Raw genomic sequence first — 24,618 nt, forward strand, 5'->3', positions numbered from 1 at the left:
GTACATCATGTTACTGGAGTGTTACTTGTCTTAGGAATGGGAACACTGCATTTTTGACTAGCTGGAGCTATCATATTATTTAACTTTAGAATAATCGATTATTTTACTGTCAAGCAAAACTGGATTAAGATTTAATGTACAGTACATCCTAACGCTATAAATACTAAACAGTATTTACTACCTGTAATAAATTCTGTACTTCCTTTAAAAAGGTCTAAAATTCCATGCACATTGCTGTTGAGATTATAATTACACATTTTTATATTATGGGGTTCTTTATGACTAAATTATAAAAAAATCTGAAAATAACCAGATATAACCACAGTATATAATCCTTTAGGTTTTCCACAACAACATAAAAACCAACAAAAATAAATACAATATTCCTGAAAGGTGGGGTTTCTCAGCATTACTGGTGTTTTTCTGATGACTTTCAACATTACAAGAATGTCCTAATCCTTCAAAAGCAGGTTCTATGAAATACATTTTTAACTTCTAAATAAGCTTGGATTTAATATCATTCAAGCATGTGAAAGCAGCCAAACTAACTGCTTGAACACCCTTTAAAAATATTATTCAACAACCATGTAGATTCATAACATCGTATTTGGCTATGTTTATTTAGTTAATGTATTAAATATTGAAATTGAAATTTATCATTGATGAAAACATCTTTGTGTGTAAATACAGACATGCATATTTCCTAGAAAACAATATATAGGGATTAAGTCACCACACAACAATTGATTTGCAAGGAGTAGATGCAATACTAACACCAACAGCAAAGAAAAGACACCTTTAAAAACACAGACGAGTTAAAACTGTGGCAGCTAGGGTACTTTAAGTGAAAACAGATCTAAAGTGCTGGAAGGTCTACTTGGAAGTTTTTAAGAAGCTGTCACCCTGAGTAGTTTGCTGTCAGTGACCTAAGAAGCACAACAAACAAACAAAAAAAATACACAAAAATCCTTCAGCTCCTTAGAGAATGAAGAGCTATTGTGACCTCTATTGTGACCATCTTGTCTGCATTCACACTTCACTTGGTTCTGTATAGGCGGAACGTTAAATTCAGCTAAGCAGACCGAGAATCCTCAGTGGATGAAGTGAACATTTGATTTCCGATCACCTCCAGCTATTGCACTTGGTATTTAAATTTCAATAAATGCACAGTGCAACTTTTCTGGAGTTGTAAAATGTAAAGGTATATATTTACATGTTTATACCCATTTCGTATAAAAAAGATACTATTGTATTTCAGGGTAGGTTTGGCATAATCTTGTTATCGTTGTAAAACAAAAAGTACATAATATAAAAATCATATAAAATATCCCAAAGTGCTACTGATTATTATTTATATGAATATTGCAATTTTTGCCAAACAGGTTAATAATCTGGAAATGGTTGATTTATCTATCTCATTTTAAACTTTACACAAAATGGAAAATACCAGAAAGAACGTCAAGCAAATGTTGACCTACTGTATAACCGCATGTAATAAAAACTGGAGGTTGTTGACACTGGTAAGGACTAGGATGGACAGAATTGCTTAAAGGAATAGAACCATTACATTAATCTAAACCTAAATGGTTACTAATGGCAGAATGGACTGCATTAATTTAAAATTTAATATAGAAAAATTCAATAAAAAGTGCACTCTGTCAAGTAAAAATGTAATCAGAAATAAAATAGCTGTAATTTCATAATGAAGAAAATAATTGAAATTTTCCGCTAAATTATTTGCTTTATCTTCAACGGGAGAATTAAGCAGAGGCCAGATTTCTAGGAATCAACTATATAAATTACATAAAAGTCAATTTCTATGAATCAGCCTGAATTGACTAGCTCTACCTACAGTATTTTAGAGAAATTATTTCCCCTATGAGATATTAAAAAAAGAATGTTAATAATGTAAGAACAAGATGGCATCAGTTTCAGAACTATGGCTGGCTGCTTTAATGTTTTGAGAAACACCATAACAAGGTTAGTAGCACTCCTACTTAATAATGATAATTGAACCACATAGTTACTTAACTTTTTAACTCTCATTACTACTTTACAGGAGGTGAAGCACAATCTCAGAACACACAATATAATTTTCAGAACTCATCATTTGAAGTTATTGATTTCCAATTGAAATCTGTCCACACACCTTATTTCAAATGCTAGTTAACAGAAAACAATTGCTCCCCCACCCAGACAATCAGAAATGTGCTCAAATATTTTATAATGTATGTTATTTTCTCAAATAAGTGTAAATAGTTAAATTATCAATGTTTGATACAAACTACCCCACTGTCCATGATTAGGTTGCTTTATTCTTTATTAAAACGATTTTTATTCTACATGACTAAAACTTACACCAAATCACAGCCAAGGAGAACAAGAAGGTGGGGTAATTAGATCCCGTATAGCATCCCTACGTATAATTTAATCTGATTTGTTTATGAGAACAATCTCCTATTCCCTGTGGTTTAGAATTACAAGCAACTGAAAAGAGAAGAGGCTTCATTCTGTGATCAGCCAGCCAGGGGGAAGCTAGAGGCAGAGAGCAGTGATCCAGTAAGCCACAGACACAGCAACCCTGTCACATTACAGAGTGAGAAACTCCTAAACTAGATAGTGGGAGTGTGTCAAGAAAAAAAAGGTGCATATTTGCTTTGTTCTGGATGAATCCCCATTCAGGGTAAACTCTAAATATAGAAAAGAAGCATAAACAGTTCTGACTGTACTGCAAGTATGAACCTTTTATTTCTTGTTTATACAGTAATTGAAAATGATGATGGATTAGAATATTTGTATTTCTTCACTCCAGTCTTCATTATAACACTTTTGACTCCCTGGAAATGTATGGCATGGCATGGTAATAATTTGTGCTTGTTTGTACTAGCTCTCTTAATTGGTTACTTACTACTCCTATACATTCAAAATATTAATAGGAGAGCAGTTTTAACACTCCACTTGCACGCATTATACAAATGTATAAGCCACATGCCTTTGCGGTCCTGGGAATGCATCAGGTTTTTGTTGGTTATTTCCAATTTAACCAGGTAGAACAGGGATAACATCATAGCATTTTGCCCTTCACCTTTCAAGGGCTCTTGAATAAATACAGCACATACTGTATCATATTAGGCCAGCATCCTGTGTATCTCAACACTTCTAAACAAATGTTTACAAAAGTCACCCTAGAGAACATGAGATTTGAAAGATTTCAGTGAGAGGAGGAACAGCAGGCACCTGGAGTGACGAAGAAGATTGCCTGCCGTGTAAAGGTTGGATGGGGATAAAATTAGAAAGATTCAGTCCTCTGCTGTCTCACCCAGCCAGATTTCTTCAGCATGTGGTGGAGGGTTTTTTGTAGACATTTTAAACATTTGGCATTGCACACAAACATAACCAATTTACAGTTGCTCAAATACCAAAACATAAATGATGAATAATGCATTTTTGTTATTAGTTTTCTGTGTGATGAATCCCCATAAACACATAGTTAAACAAAAACAGTCTAGAAAAATGAAAGCTTAATAAGACTGTCATAAATTGTAAACAAGACTATATGGCACACACAGGACAAAAACACCCATGAATGTATACGCATATTTTATATACAATACCTAATGATAATAGTTTAAAGACAGAAAATCCTGAATTGCTCTGTGTGTGGAAATATACAGTATTTGTTGAAACTGAATCAAGGCCTATAGGCTTACTATAAGAGAAAGTATCATCAGTTTACTTTTAATACAGTCACTGAAAATGTGGTAATTGGGTAAGAATGAAAGGCATACTTTGATTTTATCTTTCTGGAATCCCTGCTCATTCTGCCTACATGATGATTGCCTGGTTCTATGTCCCTGCCACAACAGGACACAGGCCAGTAATGGGCTCCAAGCATGCACAGCACTACTCTCTAAACAGCACATAATTCCACCATGCCCAAAGACCAGGTCTGCTGCCGCAGTGCAGTTTTACATGTTTTTTAATCAATCTAGATTATAGAGTCTCTCCTGAAATTTTTTCAGCACTATCAACCCTATCACACATTTCCACTCTAAAGCGTCCGCTGGAGAAATATGCTACATACGTCAATACACCTAAAGCAGAGCTTAACTGTTTAAAAAAGATAGTAAACATTATCTTCATGTTGTCTACTAATTTCAGGCCAAAATACATTTCTGTTACATTGCTGCAACATTCAACTTGTGAGCCTGCCTGAGGGGCTGGAGGGAGATAATTCTTGGGTAGGTTTTTCTCAACCATTTCCAGTACTTATGTATTGTACAATTATTAAATATACATTTGAAGGGGAGAAGTTAATGCTGTTTTTATTCCCATCCATAATTCAGGTTTTAATAAGGTGAAGCACATTATTTTTTTTCCCTTCTGTTGTTATTTTGGGGTTGAGAACATACCTGGGGTTGAGTAGTGAGGAGTTTTTTGATGTTCTAATTTTTAATTCTTGCTCTTTTTGTAATTGGGGAGGGGAGCTGGAGTTCTAATGTTTGACATCACTGTGTTCACCAAGAACCTATGTTGCTGGGGCAAGAGGATTTTTCTGAGCAGGAGCTGAGGTAAGAGAAACATGACATAATAGCTACTGTATTTAGGGCCCAAATTGTTCTGTGCAGCTTTCCATCAGTTGTCTGCGTTTGCTCATTAAGGAGGGCAGTGAATGGTTTGACAGTTTAGGGTGGCAGATGTTTGAGGTGTTAATTGCACCGGTGTTTTGACATACATTTATGATTTCACAACTGTTTCTGTTTGTGTGATCAAAACACTGCATTTGTGCTGTGCAACCTAAGAATGCATTTTATACGTATTTCCCTAGCTACAGTAGATTTGGTTTCTTTTTTACATTTATTCTGTCTTACAGTTACCTTTATTACTAAGGATTAGCTCCATAAACAACAAGGCTCTTCTATTATGTGACATTATCAAAGAAAATAAACTGGACCTTCTGTGCTTAACCGAAACCTAGCACAGACAAAACGATGGACTGCTGTTTAACTAACTAGTCCCTCCTGGGTATGGTTTGTTTGACCTTCCACGTCTCTCAGGCAGAGGCGGGGGCATCGTTGTTATTTACAACCTTTTTTCCAATTTAAGTCCTATTACTATACCTCCTCCCTCTTCTTTTTAGTGCCTTGTTTTAAATGTTTCTATCCCCCAATCTATTATCATTGCCACAGTTTATAGACCACCCAAACCCAGCGAATCCTTCTTAGGTGAGTTTGCTGATTTACTCTCATTTTTATGCCTTAAGTTTAAAAGGATCCTGATTCTAGGGGACTTTAATATACACATCGATTCAAGATCTTCCAGTCTGGCTAAAGACTTCCTCTCTCTATTGGGATGGTTTGATCTTACTCAGTTTGTTTGTACCCCTACACATAACAAAGGACACACCTTAGATTTAATCATTGCCAATGACTCTTTTGTCTCCCACTGCTCTTCCCTTGATCTAGGCCTGTCTGACCATTTAGCTATTCTTTTCAATCTGGAATTACCTGTTTCTAACACTTCCCCCTCATGCTCTGTAAATTTCCACAACTGGCGATCATTTGATCACCCAAGGTTTGCAAATTCTCTTCTGTCCTCATCTTGTTTCTCTACCTCTGACCCTCTAGAGGACAAAATACAGTTACTTGACAGTGCTCTTTTATCTACCCTCGACACCTTTGCTCCTTTAAAAACTCGAACCATCTCCTTCTCTCGCCCTGCCCCCTGGTACAACGACCATCTGCGATCTATGAAGGCAGCCTCCCGCAAACTAGTATAGGCATAGGTGGCGTCTTTCTGGCCTCAATGTACATTATCAGGCTTGGAGAGATTACTTGTCCGAATATAAGGTTACAATAGAGTCTGCTAGATCCACCTACTTCTCTCACATCATTGAAAATCACCATAACAACCCCAGACATCTTTTCCCCACCATCAACAGCTTGTTAAAGCCAAACTGCCCCACCACATTACCTGCCTCATCACAACTTTGCAACACATTCTTAGATTTCTTTAGCTCCAAGATCGACAACATCTGGCATCACATTCTCTCTACTACACATATCATTTCCATACCTCCTCCCTCCTTATCAAACTTTTCTGGTTCCCTTCTCTCCAGCTTCTCTCTTCTTGACTCAGCATCCCTCAATAAACTAGTTAAACACATGAAACCCACCACATCTATTTTAGATCCCATTCCCACCACTTTATTCCAGTCCTGTTTCTCTTCTCACTGTCCCATTGTCCTCAATATTATAAATGAATCCTTGAGCACTGGCATTGTACCAACGGTCCTCAAAACTGCTGCCATTACTCCCATGGACAATCTTAACAATTTTCGCCCCATCTCCAACTTACCCTTTCTTGCAAAAGTTCTAGAACATACTGTCACATTTCAGTTACATAACCACCTCATGAGAAATAACCTTTTCGTACCCCTCCAATCTGGCTTCCGTCAACTTCATAGCACAGAAACTGCCCTGATCAAAGTCACTAACAATCTTCTAATAGCTTCTGATTCTGGTTATCTTTCTATACTCATCCTTCTTGATCTCAGTTCTGCTTTTGACACTGTTGACCATGACATCTTACTTTCTCGTCTTGAGACTGTGTTTGGAGTTTCTGACACTGCTCTCAAATGGTTCAAATCTTACCTCACTGATCGCTGTCACTTTGTCTCTTTTTATGGGTATAGATCTGAAATTGGTCTTGTTAAGTCTGGTGTTCCTCAGGGCTCAATACTGGGCCCCTTGCTCTTCAGCATTAACATGTTTCCACTTGGTCAGATTTTAAGATCACATGGCCTCAGCTATCATTTCTATGCTGATGATACTCAAATATACATCCATACCAAACCTGACACTGATGTGGCTGTCTCTATTCTAATTGCATCTCTGACATAAAAACTTGGATGACTCAAAATTTCCTTCACCTTAACTGTGACAAGACTGAAGTCATGCTTATTGGCACCCCCCATCAACTTCGTAAAGCCAATCCTGTAACCCTATCTGTAGATGGTTCTGTACTTGAGCTTCAGTCTAAATTGAAAAACCTTGGGGTGATATTTGATTCTGGCTTAAAATTTGACCCACATGTGCAGCATATTGTCAAAACATATTTTTTTCACCTCAGAAATATCGCTAGACTACGCCCTGTGCTATCACTAACTGTGGCTGAAAAGCTGATCAACACATTTGTGTTCTGTCGAATTGACTACTGTAATGCTCTACTCGCTGGGGTATCTAAATCTACTTTGAACAAACTGCAGTATGTCCAAAATTCATCAGCCAGGATCCTGACCAGGTCTAGTGCAAGTGATCACATTACTCCTATCCTGGAGTCCTTGCACTTGCTTCCGTTCAAATTTCATGTAGACTTTAAAATCCTCATGCTCACCTATAAGGCTGGGCATGGCTTGGCACCTCAGTACCTGTCTGAACTATTATCGCCCTACTCCCCACCTTGCAACCTTTGCTCTTCTAACTCTGCTCTCCTTATTGTCCCCCAAGCCCATATACATTGTATGGGTGGCAGGGCCTTCTCCTGCTATGCCCCCAAGCTCTGGAACTCTCTGCCCAAGGATATCAGAGAGTCACCTTCTCTAAACTCCTTCAAATCCAGACTCAAAACCTTCTCCTTTAGAAGAGCCTTTACTTAACTGGTTTCATTCTTCACCCCTCTGCTTTTCCTAGTACCACCATCCACGTTCTCCTCTGTATATTGTAATTGTGTTTTATCTTGTGTATTCTTTTTATTTATTGTTGTTCTCATTCTGTAAAGTGCTTTGAGAAGCCACCTTTAAAGGCACTATATAAAATAAAGTTTATTATTATTATTAACTTCAATTTGACGCTTCTGGAATGTGCATGGCTCAAAACGCTCTAAAAATATTAGATTCTGTGTTCAAAAAGAAAGTGGAAGTTCCCATTATACAGGAATCTCATGCAACAGCCATGCCATGCAACAAATGTTCATATACTGTACCTGCTACCAGTATTATTTTGTTTTTGCTTCCCCTTTTGCTATCAATAAAACTGGGGGATGCTTTGGTCTCAATGTGCTGTAGCTTTCCATTTTTTTTTTGGATGCAGGGAGCAGTGGAAAAAAGAAGACTGTGTTTCTGAGACAAGCATGGCAGATAAAAAAAACACTAATTTCTGTTTAAGCTCTGATAAATTCTCATATTGAACAATGTGAGTTACAATTTGGTCCTTTTATTTTTGCATGCTATCATTTGAGGAGATGTACACTAAAAATGGAAAGCGGTACGGCATGTGCTCAAGAACCTCAATATTTTAACCATATTATTGTTATAGCAAGGGTGAATGCATTTTCACTTTTAATTTAGGGCATACATAACTATTATGTCTTGTCTCAGACCCTGTAGTCAACTAACCTGACTGTTATTTAATCATGGTTCCGTTGATTTGTGCTTTAACAACCCTTCCTTAAGGAAATCTTAATCAGAAGTAATAATACTTTTGATCTGAAAAAGTACCTGCACAGTAAGGTCACTGCCAACGAGCACATTTAACAGGATATATGTATATTTCAGAATCGGATAAATTTGTAATTTGGTAAACAATTCCTACAAAAACGAAATACCTCGATACCTTATAATACCTTAATTTAACTTCTGGTTTCATAAGCTTGGCCAATCTGCCACTACGAAGCTTTTAACAAATAATGAACAAACAAAATGTGTATAATGAGGAGTTTGCCGAGAAAAACTACATGAGTTTCAGTTCTCCATATTCATAGAGATTCTGTTTGACTGGACATTGAAGACATTGTAAACTTCATTAGTCCCTAAGGACAGTATGAAGACTTAAGTAATGGTAAGAAATGATAGTGTTTATTACCTCTAATGAAGTTAATGTGGGGCAGAGAAAGGTGGATTTATCACAATTAACTATTTCCTACTATTAACTGTATTTTTAATTTGAGTTTATATGATATATAGTATATAGAGAGACAATTTTAAATTTGTGAAAATATGTTTCCACTTCATGTAGATACAGTGTGCCCCTACTTAATGTTAAACACACAAAAAGACAGATTACATGTATTCTTTTAGTCTCATATAATTTTACTACAGCTTTTTGTCCCTGTTTTTACAGAGTTCATGATCGGCAGAGATTCATGTAGATTCATTCAGAATCAAGCACATTCTGACAGAAAATACCCTCCCGCTACTAAAATGTTAAAACAAATTAGTATAACATAGCGTAAAAGCCTGGAGGTCTTGACAAGCATTATACCTTTCCTGGGGTACAGGGATGAACTCTCTGTTTAGTCTCAACATATCTTACTTACTAGTTCTGACTTGAGAAGTCCTCACAAGACTCGAAGGGAAGAATGAAATATGTCCGCCTTTGTCTAGAACCCTCTGCAAGTATGGAGGACTATGTAACTTCCACATAGACCACGTTTCCTTGTCTAGTTTGCCATTTCTAATTAGTGTGTGTTTGTGCTGTGTACAGTGTACCCTCTGGGTTATATTGTGATTTTATTCCAAAGGCTTGTTGTTGTTTCACTCTTTCCAAATAAACTACTGACTTTTTAACTTATAACTTTCTGACATGCCAATGCATTGGTAAGTTGTATTATTTGGCTTTTTTTGGGGGGGGCATTATTATAAAAAGACCTGTTCATCAGAAATAAGCAACAAGAACTGCTGCACTTCAAATCTCTTTCAGTACCCAAAGAGAATGTGTCTTTTAATAACTTAAGTGAGGCAGTGGACACCTGCAAATACAAGGAGAAGGTAGTGCAGCTTTAAGGTTCATGGAATTAATGTTAAAAAAAAATAAGACCAGCAGTGGGCAATCTTTGTCCTTGAGCTTTCTTAGCTTTGATAATTCTCTAGCTCTCACTGTTACTTCTTAAATTGATCAAATTTAGAACTGCTTCCAAGTTTTATCCACATGGTGATTATGGGTATCTACAACCAGTGATTGAGACTGCATTATGGCAATATCTTGGTTGTCACACCAAACAAACAGCTACATTTTTCTTAATGGATTTGGAGTGGAATATTAATTAGGTTTCCATCCCGTCACAAAACTAGAACTAGAACAAAACAAAACTAGAGAATTAGAAGTGTTAATTAATATTGAAACTAACAACAAATTACAAAGGTTACTATTAGCTCCCGCCCTAACCTGGAAAGTTTATTTTCTAATTAATATACTGTAAGTTATTACATGTTGTATATGTAGCTCAGGTGGGGAGCTGCGTCAGCATGCGTAGGCTGCAAAGGAACAAGTAATAGGTTTATTCCAGGCTAAAAAGAGAAGAAAAAAACACAACATTTCAGCTGTGGAACCTTCTTCGGGTGTGACACCCGTTGTGTTTATGTTAGAGTAAAGCATTGGCTGAGTTATATAGTACAACTGTAGAAATGTTTTTCAAAGGGTAATCTTGGTAAACATTGCACACAACAACAGGATATTGCATAGCTACTAAATGGGAAATCTAGGAATCTATAACCAACTAACAAGTTCAAATTACTAATATATCATACAAAACAAAATAATACATAAAGCTATGTTAGCAGGAGTATGTAGAATCATTTGGAATGCACACAGTTAATTGCTTAATGATGTGATACTGTATATAATGAACAAAAACACCATAACTGAAAAAAAAACATGATGAATAAAAATGAAATCATATACTGTAGCATGTAAAGTCAAGTGAAAAATCATTTTCAATTTCCATTTTGACATTTTGATTCCTATTAGGACAATGGAAAGATAACAAAGTACTTTAGATGCATTTTTGAAAAGCTTAATGACTGCTAATAGTCTACTTACACCCTTCGTAGATATCCGTAGGAATGTGGACTGCAGAGTGATTATAGGAAATGCGTCGTTTGAATGCAGGATCCTCTTTGAAATCGGGTTTGATCCTCCTTCGTCCATCTGTCTCGTTTGTATCGGACTGTGGATTGAAAACAATGTTATTTTATACACAACTGAAGTCTGATTAATAGTGTTTTTTGATCAGAAGAATATTTTTTGCCTGGTACTTTGTTGCCAGAAGAGTCTTACCTAGACATAAAAGGTAAAAATGATTGATTGGTTTTTGTATAGGAAATTCAATGCAATTTATAACTTGTTTTTCCTGTGGCATGCAGATCATAGAGAATCCATCCTAATCTGGATTTAATCTGTCCAGCAAGGTTTAGTTTTGACATAAAATTGGACATCCTGTCCATGGTCAACAATCTCTACGGCCTCTATAGGAGAATGGCTAACAGAAGCTAACAGTAGTCCTGGATTTTACAAGGAGACACATATCAGACCCTGATCCCATGTGACTAAAGTTAGTCTGTCTCTGGCTGGATGAAACAGAAATTTGAATTCTGAATACAAGGGTCTATGCCTGGCGTAAACCACACAGTTCATCACCCACATAATACCATCCCTACCAAGCATGGAGGTGGCAGCATAGACAGTCTATGAAAGGACTGGAAGGCTGCAGTTCATCAATGCTCCCTGTCTAATTAGACAGAGACTGAGCAAATACCGTATGCAAGAAGGAATAGACAAAAATCCCCAAATCCAGATGTGCACAGCTGATGTACCCAAAAAGCCTCAAAGCTGAAATAGCTACAGCAGGTGCTCTATAAAGTATTGATTTAGGGTATGAATACTTCTGGAAACAAGACATTTCCATATTTAATTTTTTCATACATCTTTGTTAAATAATAAAAATATGTTTCCCCCTTTAAACTATTACTTATGTTGTCTGGATCAAGAGAAGAAATTAAAAATTCTGGTTGTAACACAATATTTGCAATTATTCAGGGGGAGCAGGTGAATACTTTCTGAAGGCGCTGTACTGTATAAAATACATGCTTCGGGGTTCATGGTATATGAAACGTACTGTAAGAAAGATTATTCTTGTTTAGTTGCTAGTGGCTTGTTGATTTGTAAATTTCATCCATCCATGTCATGAAAGAAACCAGGTTATGAGCTTCATACAATATGTCTGGGTAGCTACAGTAGTTCCAGACTCTAGTAAGACAAGTAACTTTATCAGCGTCATTACCCTACTGTAGGTGTCAAGGAGTATTCAAATTACCATAGTAGAGGGCCTGATCTTTTTGTGGAACCAGTTAGCCACTTACATGGACAGCATGGATCAGCTACTCTGAAGGGTGCTTGAGACAGCAGCTCAAATCCAGTGTCCGACTGTTTTCTCTACATATGGAAATGTTGTGCTTCTAATCTGGTTCCAAAAAGTATGTATATTGAAATGAGAATCGATAATCTTGTCTGAGCCTATAAAAAAAAGATGCACAAATTTTGTACATCACAGCACAAATTCTATCTCAGTAGAAACAGGTTATTTGTCAGTCTTGTGGATTAGAAAAAAAAAACAAAGGCAAAGAAGCATCAGAAAAGCATAAAAAAGTGTTCACTGGTGCATTAAGTAAGGGTTTTATATACAGTATGCCTCTAGAGATAATCCAACTTGCCATGAGATGTCAGTTATAACAGATCTGCCTTTTTGGTTGGAGAATTCATGTAGTTCAATACACTAAGGATTCAAAGGATGGAATTAAAACCTGATCCAGTCTCTCACTTTTCATAGATTAATTTTAGAAAAAAAAATGCAATGCAGACAACTCTTCAGCACCAAAAAGTAATCTATTACAACAGTGCATGCAATTAAATAGTAAGTGAATCTGATTCTTCTGAAGAGGCATGAGCTAAAATGCAATCAAAAAGTACAGATGAAAACAAAAATCAACTCCCATGGGATGTGTGGGCAGAAGATTAATTTTCCATCCATTCAAACGTATCTTTTTCTTTATTGCATTAGAATGTCTCCTACCACTGACAGTCAACAGAATATTTCACTCACATCTTTTAAAAAAGAGCTTGAGTTCCAGATTTATTATCCTCGCTATAATTTCAAAATGCTACAAGATCTGCAAATCCTAAATTGTTACCACTTGAGAGTATACCTACAGTATGAAGTAATCTTGATGAAACATGAGGCATTATGACATGTTAAAAACCCATTTTCCTTTAAATGCTGGTTTCCTACTTTAAAATTACTCTGGCTGATTTCTTTTTAATTTTAGAGGATCTCAAAAAATAGTAATATCAAAATGAAAAAAAGAGAGTTGAGAAGCAACAAAACCCAAAACAAGACACAGATCCTACACGTTACAATCTCTCCTGAGAGTAAAGTAATTTAGTTCTTTTGCTTGGAGATATTGTTTACTTTTGCTTTGTGAACTATGATGTGTACACCTGTCAAGGAAAAGTCCTTTCTCAAAATGCAAATGAGGTACAGGAAGTACTTTTTAAATGTATTTAAAAATAGTTACAATACTTAAAACAGCAGCGGTGTTTTTGCAAAACCCATAAATGTTAGTACAACCCAGTGCACAGAAATGTCTCATACACTGAAAACTTCATAAACTCAGAAGCCCAAAACCCGAAGAATTACTATTGTTTTTAATGCAGTTGCTGATTTTTATATTTCCAGCAAATCTCATTTTTGAAACTACATATTTGTCATGATTTGATAAGTGTTTATGGTTACAGTGCCTTTCAAAAGTACACAAATTGGAAAATGAAGCATACAGAACATATTTTAAACTAATATGTTTTTCAAAACGTATATGCTCAAACTGAAGACACCTAAGGGTAAGATATGTTAGTTTAATTCATCTAATTCCCTGACTGGTACTTTTCAATAATTCTATCCCAAATTTGAATGTTCCTTTGTCTTCGTGATGTAGTCTTTGTTGGGAGCTATACTAATCAACCGTGGGACCTGCCAGAGATATGTTTCTTTATCCTGAAGTCATGAAATGTAATTGTACACAGATGGACTTCATTCACCCAATGTGAAACAAAGTAAATACAGATTGTGGTTTCTAAAGACCATGGTTAGTACCAGAGCCTATTTAGGTGTGTCATAAAGGGGATACGTATACTTATGCAATCTGACATTTTATGTTTTATATTTATAATTAATTTCAAATAATGTTGAATTTTGTTTTCACTTCGTTATTATAGAGTGGTTTGTGTTGATCAATGGCAATACCAGTTAAATCCTTTATGATTCATTATGATACTGTAACATGATAACATGTAAAAAAAGTTCAAGGGGGTTGAATACTTTTTATTGCCACTGTAGGTGTCCTTATTCTGAAATCATGTGAACCACTATTACAGCACACAGACAGAGGCCACACAGCTATCTGTGTTTGCTATTAAGATAATTTTGTATATCTAAATTAATTTCGGTTTGTCAAAGCAAAGGGTCTGAATACTTATGCAGTCGGGACTTTTCCATTTTTAATTCTTCATATTAATTATATACAGTATTTACTTTCTTTTTGTTTTTTGCTTTGAATGTATGGAGTAGGTTGTGTACATAACAAATATTAATTTGTACTTCAAAGTGTCATGACTTTTAAAACATGTGAAAACTGCAAGGGTCTGAATACTTTTATAAGGCACTGTATAAGTAGTAATTGTACATACAGTTCTGTACTATTTATATGTATATACTGTATATGTATGTATATATTTTTTTGATAAAATAATTGATGTTATTAAATTCAAAAGGAATAATCATGAACAATCATTAATTGATTTAACCTTTGTTCAATTTACTCTGTAAATCTAAAGGCAGAGTAAACATAATTTATAAATTAAGTAATACATTACAAAATACATTTTCGGAAAATGCAGCATATAAGAATTTAAAAAAACTGTCCGTTTATAATATTTTCAAAACATAAATTTCATGATTGTATTTAATGTTACACTCTATGTACAGTATGATATGCATAAAATACTGAAAATAATAATAATTTCATAACTTTTATAAAGTCATGTGTTTGGAATGTTTGGAAACATTAACAACATTATTGAGCAAAGGGTGCCTAGTATTTTCTACAAGTTTATGTACTATTATATGTTTCTCAAAATATGTGGCAAACACTGTATAATATGTGTAAAGACTGATTGTTATATCTATACATTGCAAGTGATACAGCCAAAGCACAAAAATATAAGAAATCTATGCCTACAAGAGCAATAAGTTAGATGTATAACTACAGCATATAGCATGTTCACAACACTATGTTGAGCATGTACAGTATTATTTTTTCCAGCACATTCTTACAAATCTAAACTTTAAAAAAAAAGTCAACATTTTAGTCACAAATCAGAAATATGTGTGCTCTTTGGTCACAACCCAATTTTATATAAAAATAGGTTTAATCAGAACTTACAGAAAGTCGACTTTCCAACATAAAGCCAAGAAAATACGAAAAATAAGAATTCTCTCAGGATTTACAGTACAGATTATTGGTAATATTAACTACTGATATACAGTACTAATGACAGCCTTAATATAAAAATGTTAAGTAACAGGGAGTAACACAAACCAAACATTATGACTGCTACTACAAAATGTGCATGTTTATAGCAGCAGTAACCCTTCAAAATATCCACAAAGCCATGGATTAAACAATTTGGTCTGTGTAATGGGATATTTTATTTGTTCTCTTAAGTGTCTTGGCTGTCACTCATTGTTTGAATCTTTTAGTACTCGGTTTTTCCTTAATGACCTAATTTACCTTACAAGCCCCAAGTGAAAACACGCTGTTGCCTTCACCCCAGTGTTTTTTTAAACTCCTTTGAAATTGACCTCAAAAGAAAACCCAGTACAGCAACATTAAGAAATCTTGAAATAGGCTAGAGAGCAGTGCTGCTCTATCAGTCACCTCAATCTCCCAGTACAACAAGAAACTCTCCTCTACTAATAAATCTCATCTGTCAATTAGGAACACAACATGCGACAAGCAATCCTACCGGCTGTGCCCAATTAAGTCCTAATGAATAGGTGTGAACTCTGCTCTTGTATTCATTTCATACATCACAGTGAAATGCAGATTGAATCCTGAACTGTGAAAGGACTATTGCAATTCTGACTTTGTCAGAACAATAATTGATTTAGCTCTGAACAGGGATAAACTTCAGATTGAAATGCTTACAATAATGCTAAGAAAGTGATCTTAAATGTTTAGTTTTGCAATTTAAAACATCCCAGTGTGTAAGCCTCTTTACATTATTTTAGATTTTTTTTCCTTTTAAACATGTAAAAATGCTTATGACTGCATAAAAAACAGCATAAGATCAGAATAAAGAAATCATGGATGGTACTGGTATGGACCTTTGTAGATGCTGATTTTTATGGAATGCTATATATAGAATCTCATTTAAAAGCTGCAAATGTCTCTAAGAGAGAAAAAAAATTACTTTGCTCAAGGCACTATGTCACATCACCATCTAGTACAAAGGAATGTAATCTTAAAACAAAATTGTATTATTAAAATACCGGCAAGTGTAATGCAAACAATTAATTACTTAAAGTTTCAGAAATACTTCCCAGTTTTTATTATGCTTTCTTTTCCTACTAAATCTATTTTTTAAAAAGTAATTTCTGCACTTGCCACAGTGTCTCAAATATGCATATAAATGTTTGAATCTTTACTGTTGGACAAAATAAGTTTTTACTTTATTACTTCACTGACATATTGTGCTTCAGACTTGTCTGCTGAGAGCAAAGAGTTTGACATTAATTTGAAATGGATATATATTTCTTATTTGCTAAATAAGAAAAATACTGGATACTGTCCAATACTTAATACTTCCAATCCTTTCCATTGCCACTACACTTTGGCATTTGGATAATGTAAAATGTGCTGTAGTTTTAGACAATCATCATCATTATCATTGATTAGAAGACTCCATTTCCAGCGTGACTTGCAAACATACTTGATAAGGTTAATGACCTTATCAAGTATGGTAAATGACGTAAGGTAAATTACAATCATATTGTACATGAAATAGTTAATTAAATAAAATGTCTAAAGAGTTAGCATCAGCTGCAAGTGATGTCTTGGTTTTCCCTCAGTTTTGCAATTTCTTGTGTGTTTTTCATAACCCCGCTGCAGAAGCATAAAATTTTCATATACCTTTAATGTTGTACCGTTGGATATTTGGATATTTTATTCTTCCAGAAATCCAACAACATATGACTCTTATGCATTTTCTGGAAACAAAAGAAGCTTTATGGGCTGTTGTATTACATGGAGACTCTTAAAATGTTATTAACATTTTACAGATATGTTGACTGACTTCTCATTATTGTTTATGGATGATTTTTTCATTGCTTTTCAGATATGTTTGTTTCTGTGGTTCGCCTATAAAATGCACCATCGACTGGGCCAATAAAATTAGCAATTTAATGTACTTTGAGAGGAGATTTATGGGCCTAAGTATGCTTCAGAAATGCACTCAGGGGCAGCACTGCATGCCCAGAGATTTTAAAGTGCCATTTACAATGCCTTGAATTTACTTGCATGCTCTTAAAAAAAATGAATGACAACAACTCTGAAAGTGGTGAGCGCATCAATCGAAGCTGACATCATTAAGTAAATCTGGTGCTCTTAATGTTTATTTTTATAAGGGCTGGGGCTGATCATCTGAATAATATCACACACTGTCTTCACAGGGCGGCCCCTTGAAATGCAACTTTAAAGACAGTCCAGAGAACTGCTGTTTCCAGACAGGAAAAAGGAGCTAAATTTCTTCTGCCTAGAACAGAACCATATTTGAGAAGAGATTTGTTTCAAATATATAATATCATAAGGGGTTATAAATAGGTAAACCTAGGACACTGTTTCACAGTCCCTCCTCCACCCCATCTCCACCTTTGCAGCTGCCCCTCGGTCACTCCTCACTCTGCAAGGGGGTCCCAGCCTCATTGTCCTCTGGCCAGGAGGTCAGCCCTCAGCCAGGTGGGTTAAGTCAAATTTTCACTAAACACTCCATAATCCTTTCAGTACACTTATTTCTTGGGTGTTGGTTTTGCTAGTGAAACATTTTTGATCGCAAAATCATTGATAAAAATGTACTTTACCTACAACGTACCTTCATGAAAACATTTAACAGTAATGATATAAGCAGAATAAACTAGGCATGACGTCAGTTTACTCTTGCTGCTTACAGTGCATATAATATACGTTTATTTATTTTAAAGATGGCACACAAATGTAACTCTACCAGTGCTTGAAAGAGACTCTACAGAATTCCAGTCTGACAGTCAGTAGCATTCTTTCTCTATGACAAATGACTCCAAGGATCCATATCAAATTCTGCATTTGAAATGACACTTTTGAAAGAACTGATTTCCATTTATAGCTCATTATGTCATTATCCTATTGCTTTCAAACAAGAGAAAATGATACTTACATAGAGGTCATCTTTTGCGTTATAATAAACGATATCATCATCCTGAAAAAAAATAAAATAATCTTAATTAGTAAGGCACAGGTTTGCACCTTCCACAATGATGACAAACAGAGACCAAAAGATTATTCTTTGTAGAAAGAAAAATGTGGATCACCGAAAGATGCCTGTAGCATCTCATGGAGAGAGGTTACAGAAGAGACGATGGACAAATTTACTGCATGGCACCTACAAGAGGTCAAGTACTCTCTGTGAAGAAACTTTCACTGAACCCTTCGATTATTAGGACTTTCTGCAAATTAATTTTTATCCTTCCAAAAACATTTTTTTCATACATGATATTCAAGCCCCCATTTCAAATAGTAAAAAGTGCTGAAGGTTTGTATGAAAGCTTAAGCAAAAAAAAACAGTGGGTGCCAATCACCTTACTTTGCCTTTGAAGTCTAGCAGATTATGCACTGGGCCTGTTGACGACCACATCCCCTGGGGACGCTACAGGCGACGTCTTGTTGCGTTTTTAATGAAAGAGAATGTTTTAACCAGCTGAGCTTGTTGCACAGCGAATCCACTGTCATGTTAACCATCGAGCAGGCACTAACAAGGGACACCTCAGTCATGACATATGGCAGCCCGAGAGACATTGTGATGGTTCGCTGGTTACTGCCACCTGCTATGCACTTCAAGCACTACATTATTATTGCAGTGCTACAAATGCATGTGCACCTGGGTCTTAGTTAAAAAAAAAGCTACATGAGTAATTGCTCAGTAATTCAGTCTATTAAAATTATGTCATGTATACCAGTGTTTATTACTGCAGTGTTTATTTTTAGAAACACAGGAAATTCTAGATGTGCCACACATCTCGCATTAGAACAGGGGTTGGTATCACTATATCAAATGACAACAGGGTTAAATCCACAAAAATAACAAAAAAAGAAACCATGCCTTTGTATGGCAGGCAGTATTCTACAGTATATTTACTGTAGTTAAAATTACATTGAGTGGAAACAACATTTTAATCGTTAATTTGTGAGAGGAAAGATGTTATTGCCATCATCTACTCTTCCATGAATGATGGCAGAATTTCTTCTACATGTGAAAGGTACAGTACCATGGGTGACGCGAACTTTATTCACAAAATCTCCCTAGCGTATTATTTAGCTGTTCCCTCCAGGCCCTGGCATTGTAAATCTTACATATTGGTGTAACATTTTGTGTTAAGGCTGAGAAAACTACTTTAAATCTTCAGAGACAGGAATGAAATGACCAAGAAATGGCCTGCTGGTACAATGGAGTGAGAAATCACAGCACATAAAATAAATGGGACAGCCTCAGTTTTAAAATTACTGCGCCCAACAATCTTCTGATGTGGACATATTTAAAACAGGGCCAATTAGGCCTCTGGAGTGGATTTAGTGTAAAGATAAGCAGTCTATACTGCAGCAATCAATGTACTGTAGTTTAGGATGACAGAATTCAGCCAGTTTACATCAGTTGGGTAACTGGGGGCATAATAAACAATCACAATAATTTAAACTCAGTATTTGCATATGATACAGTAAGGAATGTTCAAAACAAGAGGGCATTTCGTCCATTTAGCTAGTTTGGTAGTTACTGAACATTTGTTGGTAATGAATAGTATGAAGGATTATGAGAATAAATACTGTATAAAAACATTATTTACATTATATATATTATTTATCATACATAATGACTATATAAAATATTTGGTATAAATAATGTTATTTATACATATTATAAATAACATCATTAATACATATCTATTATTAGTATGCCTTATATAATATTTTGGTAAGTGATGAACACTGCAGAATGAAGAAAACCTTTCCAAAAGGCAGATTTGTTTACATAATAAAAAAAAGATATACACCATTCAATGGCACGTATCAACTTCAATAAGAGATTTCCATCTTAGTATAATTGAAGGTTTCTTCCCAGGTAATATCCAACATTAAAGAAAAAGGCCAAAAGAAGAAATGGCCGTATACTGTGATAACTACGCAGATTAGACTGAGGAAAAACATTTAAACTGAAATACAGTATCAATTACAAAACAATTATCAAAATAACTGAAAAACACTGAAAATGCATGTAATATTTAAAAGGCCTAAATGGTTTCTGGTCTATTTTATAATTGACTTGTAGACGTTTTTGTTAATGTTGATGCTAATTCTTACTGCAGAATCAATTTGATTCAGTTTATTTGAAACTTTAAATATGTACTGGATCTTGCCAATTTTTTTGACCTGTTGTGAGGTGGGACTAAGTGGGTCTCTGGCTTCTATTGGTTTAGTTTTTACTTTAAATTTTACAGTACACTGAGCCGGGACTCTACAAAAAGTTATTTAGAAAATTAATTACATTTTGTATGCATGATTAAATAAAAAAACCTGCTAAAGCAGAAATTAAAAAGTTCAGCGTATCATAACTGACAACATGTAGGTGGGTGATTTCTCAAACTTGGGAGCTGAGTCAGCAGACTCCATTATAAAATTATAAAATTTGTATAAGTAATTCTAACTTACACATTATACCTATTGTACCTGTTGTAATCCGGATATATATTTCAAGCAATCTTATTTTTTTTTTTCAATTTTTAAACATTCCAATTTAGATGAGACAGTACACAAACCTTATTATGAAAGGTTTTAAAGACTCCACAAACAGTTAAGAATAGGTGTTAGGCCTCAGTCCACAGATTCTGGCTCATGTCTGTTCTGTGCCATTAGAAAGTCATGAGTGCCCAAGACACACTGCATCACTAATAAAGTGCTCCAGGAATGGGGTTCAAAAGGCTAGATGCTGTCCCACACACAATGGGCAACTGTGAGTTTGTAGGGTTATCAGTATAAGTTTATTGTATCAGTGTGGAAACTGATAACCATATCAAATATCTGCATTTTAAGTTTACAGTGTGCACATTCGGGAGGCATGTACTGTATGACATTGTCATTTACTGTACATGCTCTACCATATTGCTTCAATAGCTGGAGCAGTGAGCTAAACTGAGGAACAACTTTACATTGCACAGGCGAAAGTAATTGGAAAGGTCATTAAAAAAACGTTTTTTGAATTATTTTGATGAGGGTCTATTCGATTTTATTTTGTTTTTATATGCTCTTATGCTCCTGAACAGCTGCACAGGAACTCTCTCAACTGATCTTTACTTGATTTGCTGGATTTGTTGGTCCTTATTGAAACATCTTGGAAAACATTTTTTTTTTATTTTACATTTTTAAACCTACTAACAGTAATTCTGTCAAATCATAATTCATAAGTCAAGTTGATATTACTGTGTTGCAAATTAAGAATATACTTGCACTACCTTTCTGTATATAGTTTGAAATAATAAAGTCTAATACCACTGCAACACACACTTGTACAGTAACTTAACATTTTACTGAAATTTAAGAAATTTTAAAAAGTGTAAATTTTAAATGAAATTTAAAATAAAAAAATATATTTGTTATGTTAAGTGGTTCCAGGTATTGTGATTTTTTTCAATATCTCATGAAACAGGCTATGCTAGAAACAGTTACTGTACACATTTACAGATTTGAAAAAAAGTATTAAGTATAAAGAATATACTTCGCAGCTTTGTCTGAAATCACACGATTTTGGTGCAGCTTTTTTTCACCATTTGAACAAAGGCAAATGTTTTATGCATGCCAGCATCTTGGATGAACCCCAATAGCCAGACTACATCTGTGAAAACTGCCACAAAATCCAGTTCCTGTTTAAAAAAGTGAATATACTGAAGACAAACTTTAGCTTTCATATAAGAAAGGGTTACTTATGTCTTTTAAACATACAGGGTAAATACTATATATTGTATAGGGGTGAAAGGTATATGAGAATTGGGCTATTCGTGATGGTTCTCTGCATCGAACCCTTGCAAATGGCGAGACCCTACTGTACAATAAAGCTGCCAATCCTAATGACTCCACATACTATTAGCAAACAAATCCGCAGAAATTAGATAAACCAAAAATGCAAGAAAAGATGTGGTCATAATTGCCGACTATTCCTAGGAACACAACACATGAAATATGCATCAAGGACCCTGAGACAACAGCAATATGCTGCCTCCCTGGAGCTAAAAGAGCTGACATCATCCACAGTCTCCAACAAAGGCCGGTGACAACCCAATTGTTGCTGTCCGTGTTGTCCATATGAAACTTCTCGTAAACAGCACACTTTTCACATGCAACCAATTCAAACACCCTGGAAACAAACTGGAAAGGGGCTAATTGGTGGTATTATCAGAGATCCTTCCAGTGCTACACAAAGCTGAATACCTGAAAATATTAAATCCATCAACAACACATGGCTGAGGACAAAGAAGAGATAGGCAGGAAGTACAAACAAACAAAAAAGAATCCAAATAAAAGGTGGTCTTATCTAATAGTGGGGAGAATTAGAAACATGATCACTCCATCCATTTTCTTTCTGCTTCATCCCACTCAGAGTCATGGAGGAGCCAGAGTCTATCCTGGCAAGCGACGTCCATCGCAGGGCGCATGCAGACGCAAGCATACACACACACACTTATGCCAGTGCCACTTTTCCCAGAAGCCAATTAAACTACCAGCATGTCTTTGGACTGTGGGAGAAAACTGGAGCACCCGGAAGAAACCCATGTGATCACTGGTAGAACATACTGTACATAAAAGCTGCCATATTATCAGAATATGATGTGCCTGGAATCACAGAAACATGACTAATGGAAATTGAATATAACAAATCCAACATCAGAGGGTACACAGCATTCCAGAGAGTCAGGAAATGTGGGAGTGGGGCATAATGCTATGCATGTAGAGTATTCAGGGATAGGCTCTTAACCTGGAGGAATCACAGATCTCAGAATCTACTGTATATCAATCACGCTTAAAAAACATTTAAAGGCGTAATAGTAGGAGTATGCTACAGACCATAAAATTAATATATTAAGTATAATCCAACAATGTATAATGAAATGTGTAAAAGAATAAATTGTCATGGGAGACTTCAACTTTCCTCCCACAGATTGAGAATAACCAATAGCAATGTCAGCAGCGGAACTCACAGCTAATAGCCACTTCTTTATTCAGTCAATCATCAGAGTACTTCTAAGGAGCCTGTTTGAGAGCTTTAAAAAAATCAATGAGTAATGAAACGAGGAAAACAGAGGTAAAAGACTCATTAAAATTGTGATATGGTATGCTCTGAAGCAGATCTTGAAATTGTTCAGATAGAATGTAAATCAATGGCGTACAATTTCAGAAAGGTGGGTTAGAAAAGAGAATTGATGAAAGAATGAGACAGGGCATAAGAGAAGTAGAATGGGATGGAAAAGGAATCAATAGATAATGCACACAGAAGAGATAAAAGATATTCTGGTTGAAGGACAGAACAGATTTATGCCAAGATAAAGTAAACAAGTCTAAAAAGCAGTGTTACATTTTTAATAAATCAGTTGATGAGACATTTAATGTGGGAAAATGAAAAGTGCTTTATTACAAGCAAAAGCTATAATTTACATACTATAAAAAATCGAAAATGTTGATTTTGAAGATGTTACCAATTAAAAACACTAACATAATGTTACAATGTTTAGTTTAAAGTGCTATTTTAATCAAGGGATGTTAAAAGGGATGTGTATGACCTAATTCAAGTATTGAAAAACCTCAAAGGCATTGAAAAAGCCATCCCAATGGACTTTGGGGTGTTTTCCAAAGACAATTTTAAGACAATAACTAATCTCTGTTTTAACTAGCTGCACTCTTGCTGAAGCAAGAACATACAGTACACAAATATGATGTGACTCAGTGTAAACAGAGGCAATGCAATTTTATCACTAACACAGGAAGAAAACCAATCCTTATCAGTTTTGTTTTTACCTAAGAGGCAATTTGCACAGGATACAGCAAAGCTTTTTCTGCTTAAGTCCAAATAACTAGTTTACTGGTTTGATTAATGTTGGAAAACCAGTGAACTTAATTACATTTGAGATAACATATACAATCTTCCTTCACTTGACAATTAAGGGTAAAGTAGCAGAAAAGGTTCCGAAACACAGGCTCTAAATGTCAAATTTATTATTTTTCCTGGCTTAATTGCTTTAAGCGAATACCAACAATATGTGTTTATGTCACTGCACAAGTAAAAAACATTAATATTAGTGACCCAGCTAGAAACAAAATTACCTTAACTAACCAACCGTCACAATGCAATCAAGCCACATCAAATTAAATGGTAAGTAATATGCCTGATAAACTGGACAAATTAATTTTCCACACACTACTCATTTTTCTCTCGCAGT

General features: G+C 35.2%; 1 protein-coding gene across 7 annotated transcripts in view; it reads right to left on the reverse strand.

Moving 5' to 3' along the window:
• The window catches only part of cacna2d1 (calcium voltage-gated channel auxiliary subunit alpha2delta 1), a 244,803-nt gene that overhangs the window by 110,375 nt on the left and 109,810 nt on the right, over nucleotides 1–24,618 (reverse strand). For all 7 annotated transcript variants that reach the window (XM_088923201.1, XM_088923200.1, XM_088923199.1 and 4 more), the window contains 2 exons: nucleotides 18,300–18,341; nucleotides 10,818–10,944 (listed from right to left, as the gene is read on the reverse strand). In XM_088923201.1, the coding sequence (XP_088779327.1) occupies nucleotides 10,818–10,944; nucleotides 18,300–18,341 (169 nt within the window). The remainder of the gene's footprint in view (nucleotides 1–10,817; nucleotides 10,945–18,299; nucleotides 18,342–24,618) is intronic.

Source organism: Atractosteus spatula, chromosome 8, assembly GCF_055471065.1.
Source record: "Atractosteus spatula isolate fAtrSpa1 chromosome 8, fAtrSpa1.hap1, whole genome shotgun sequence".
Lineage (NCBI taxonomy): Eukaryota > Metazoa > Chordata > Actinopteri > Semionotiformes > Lepisosteidae > Atractosteus > Atractosteus spatula.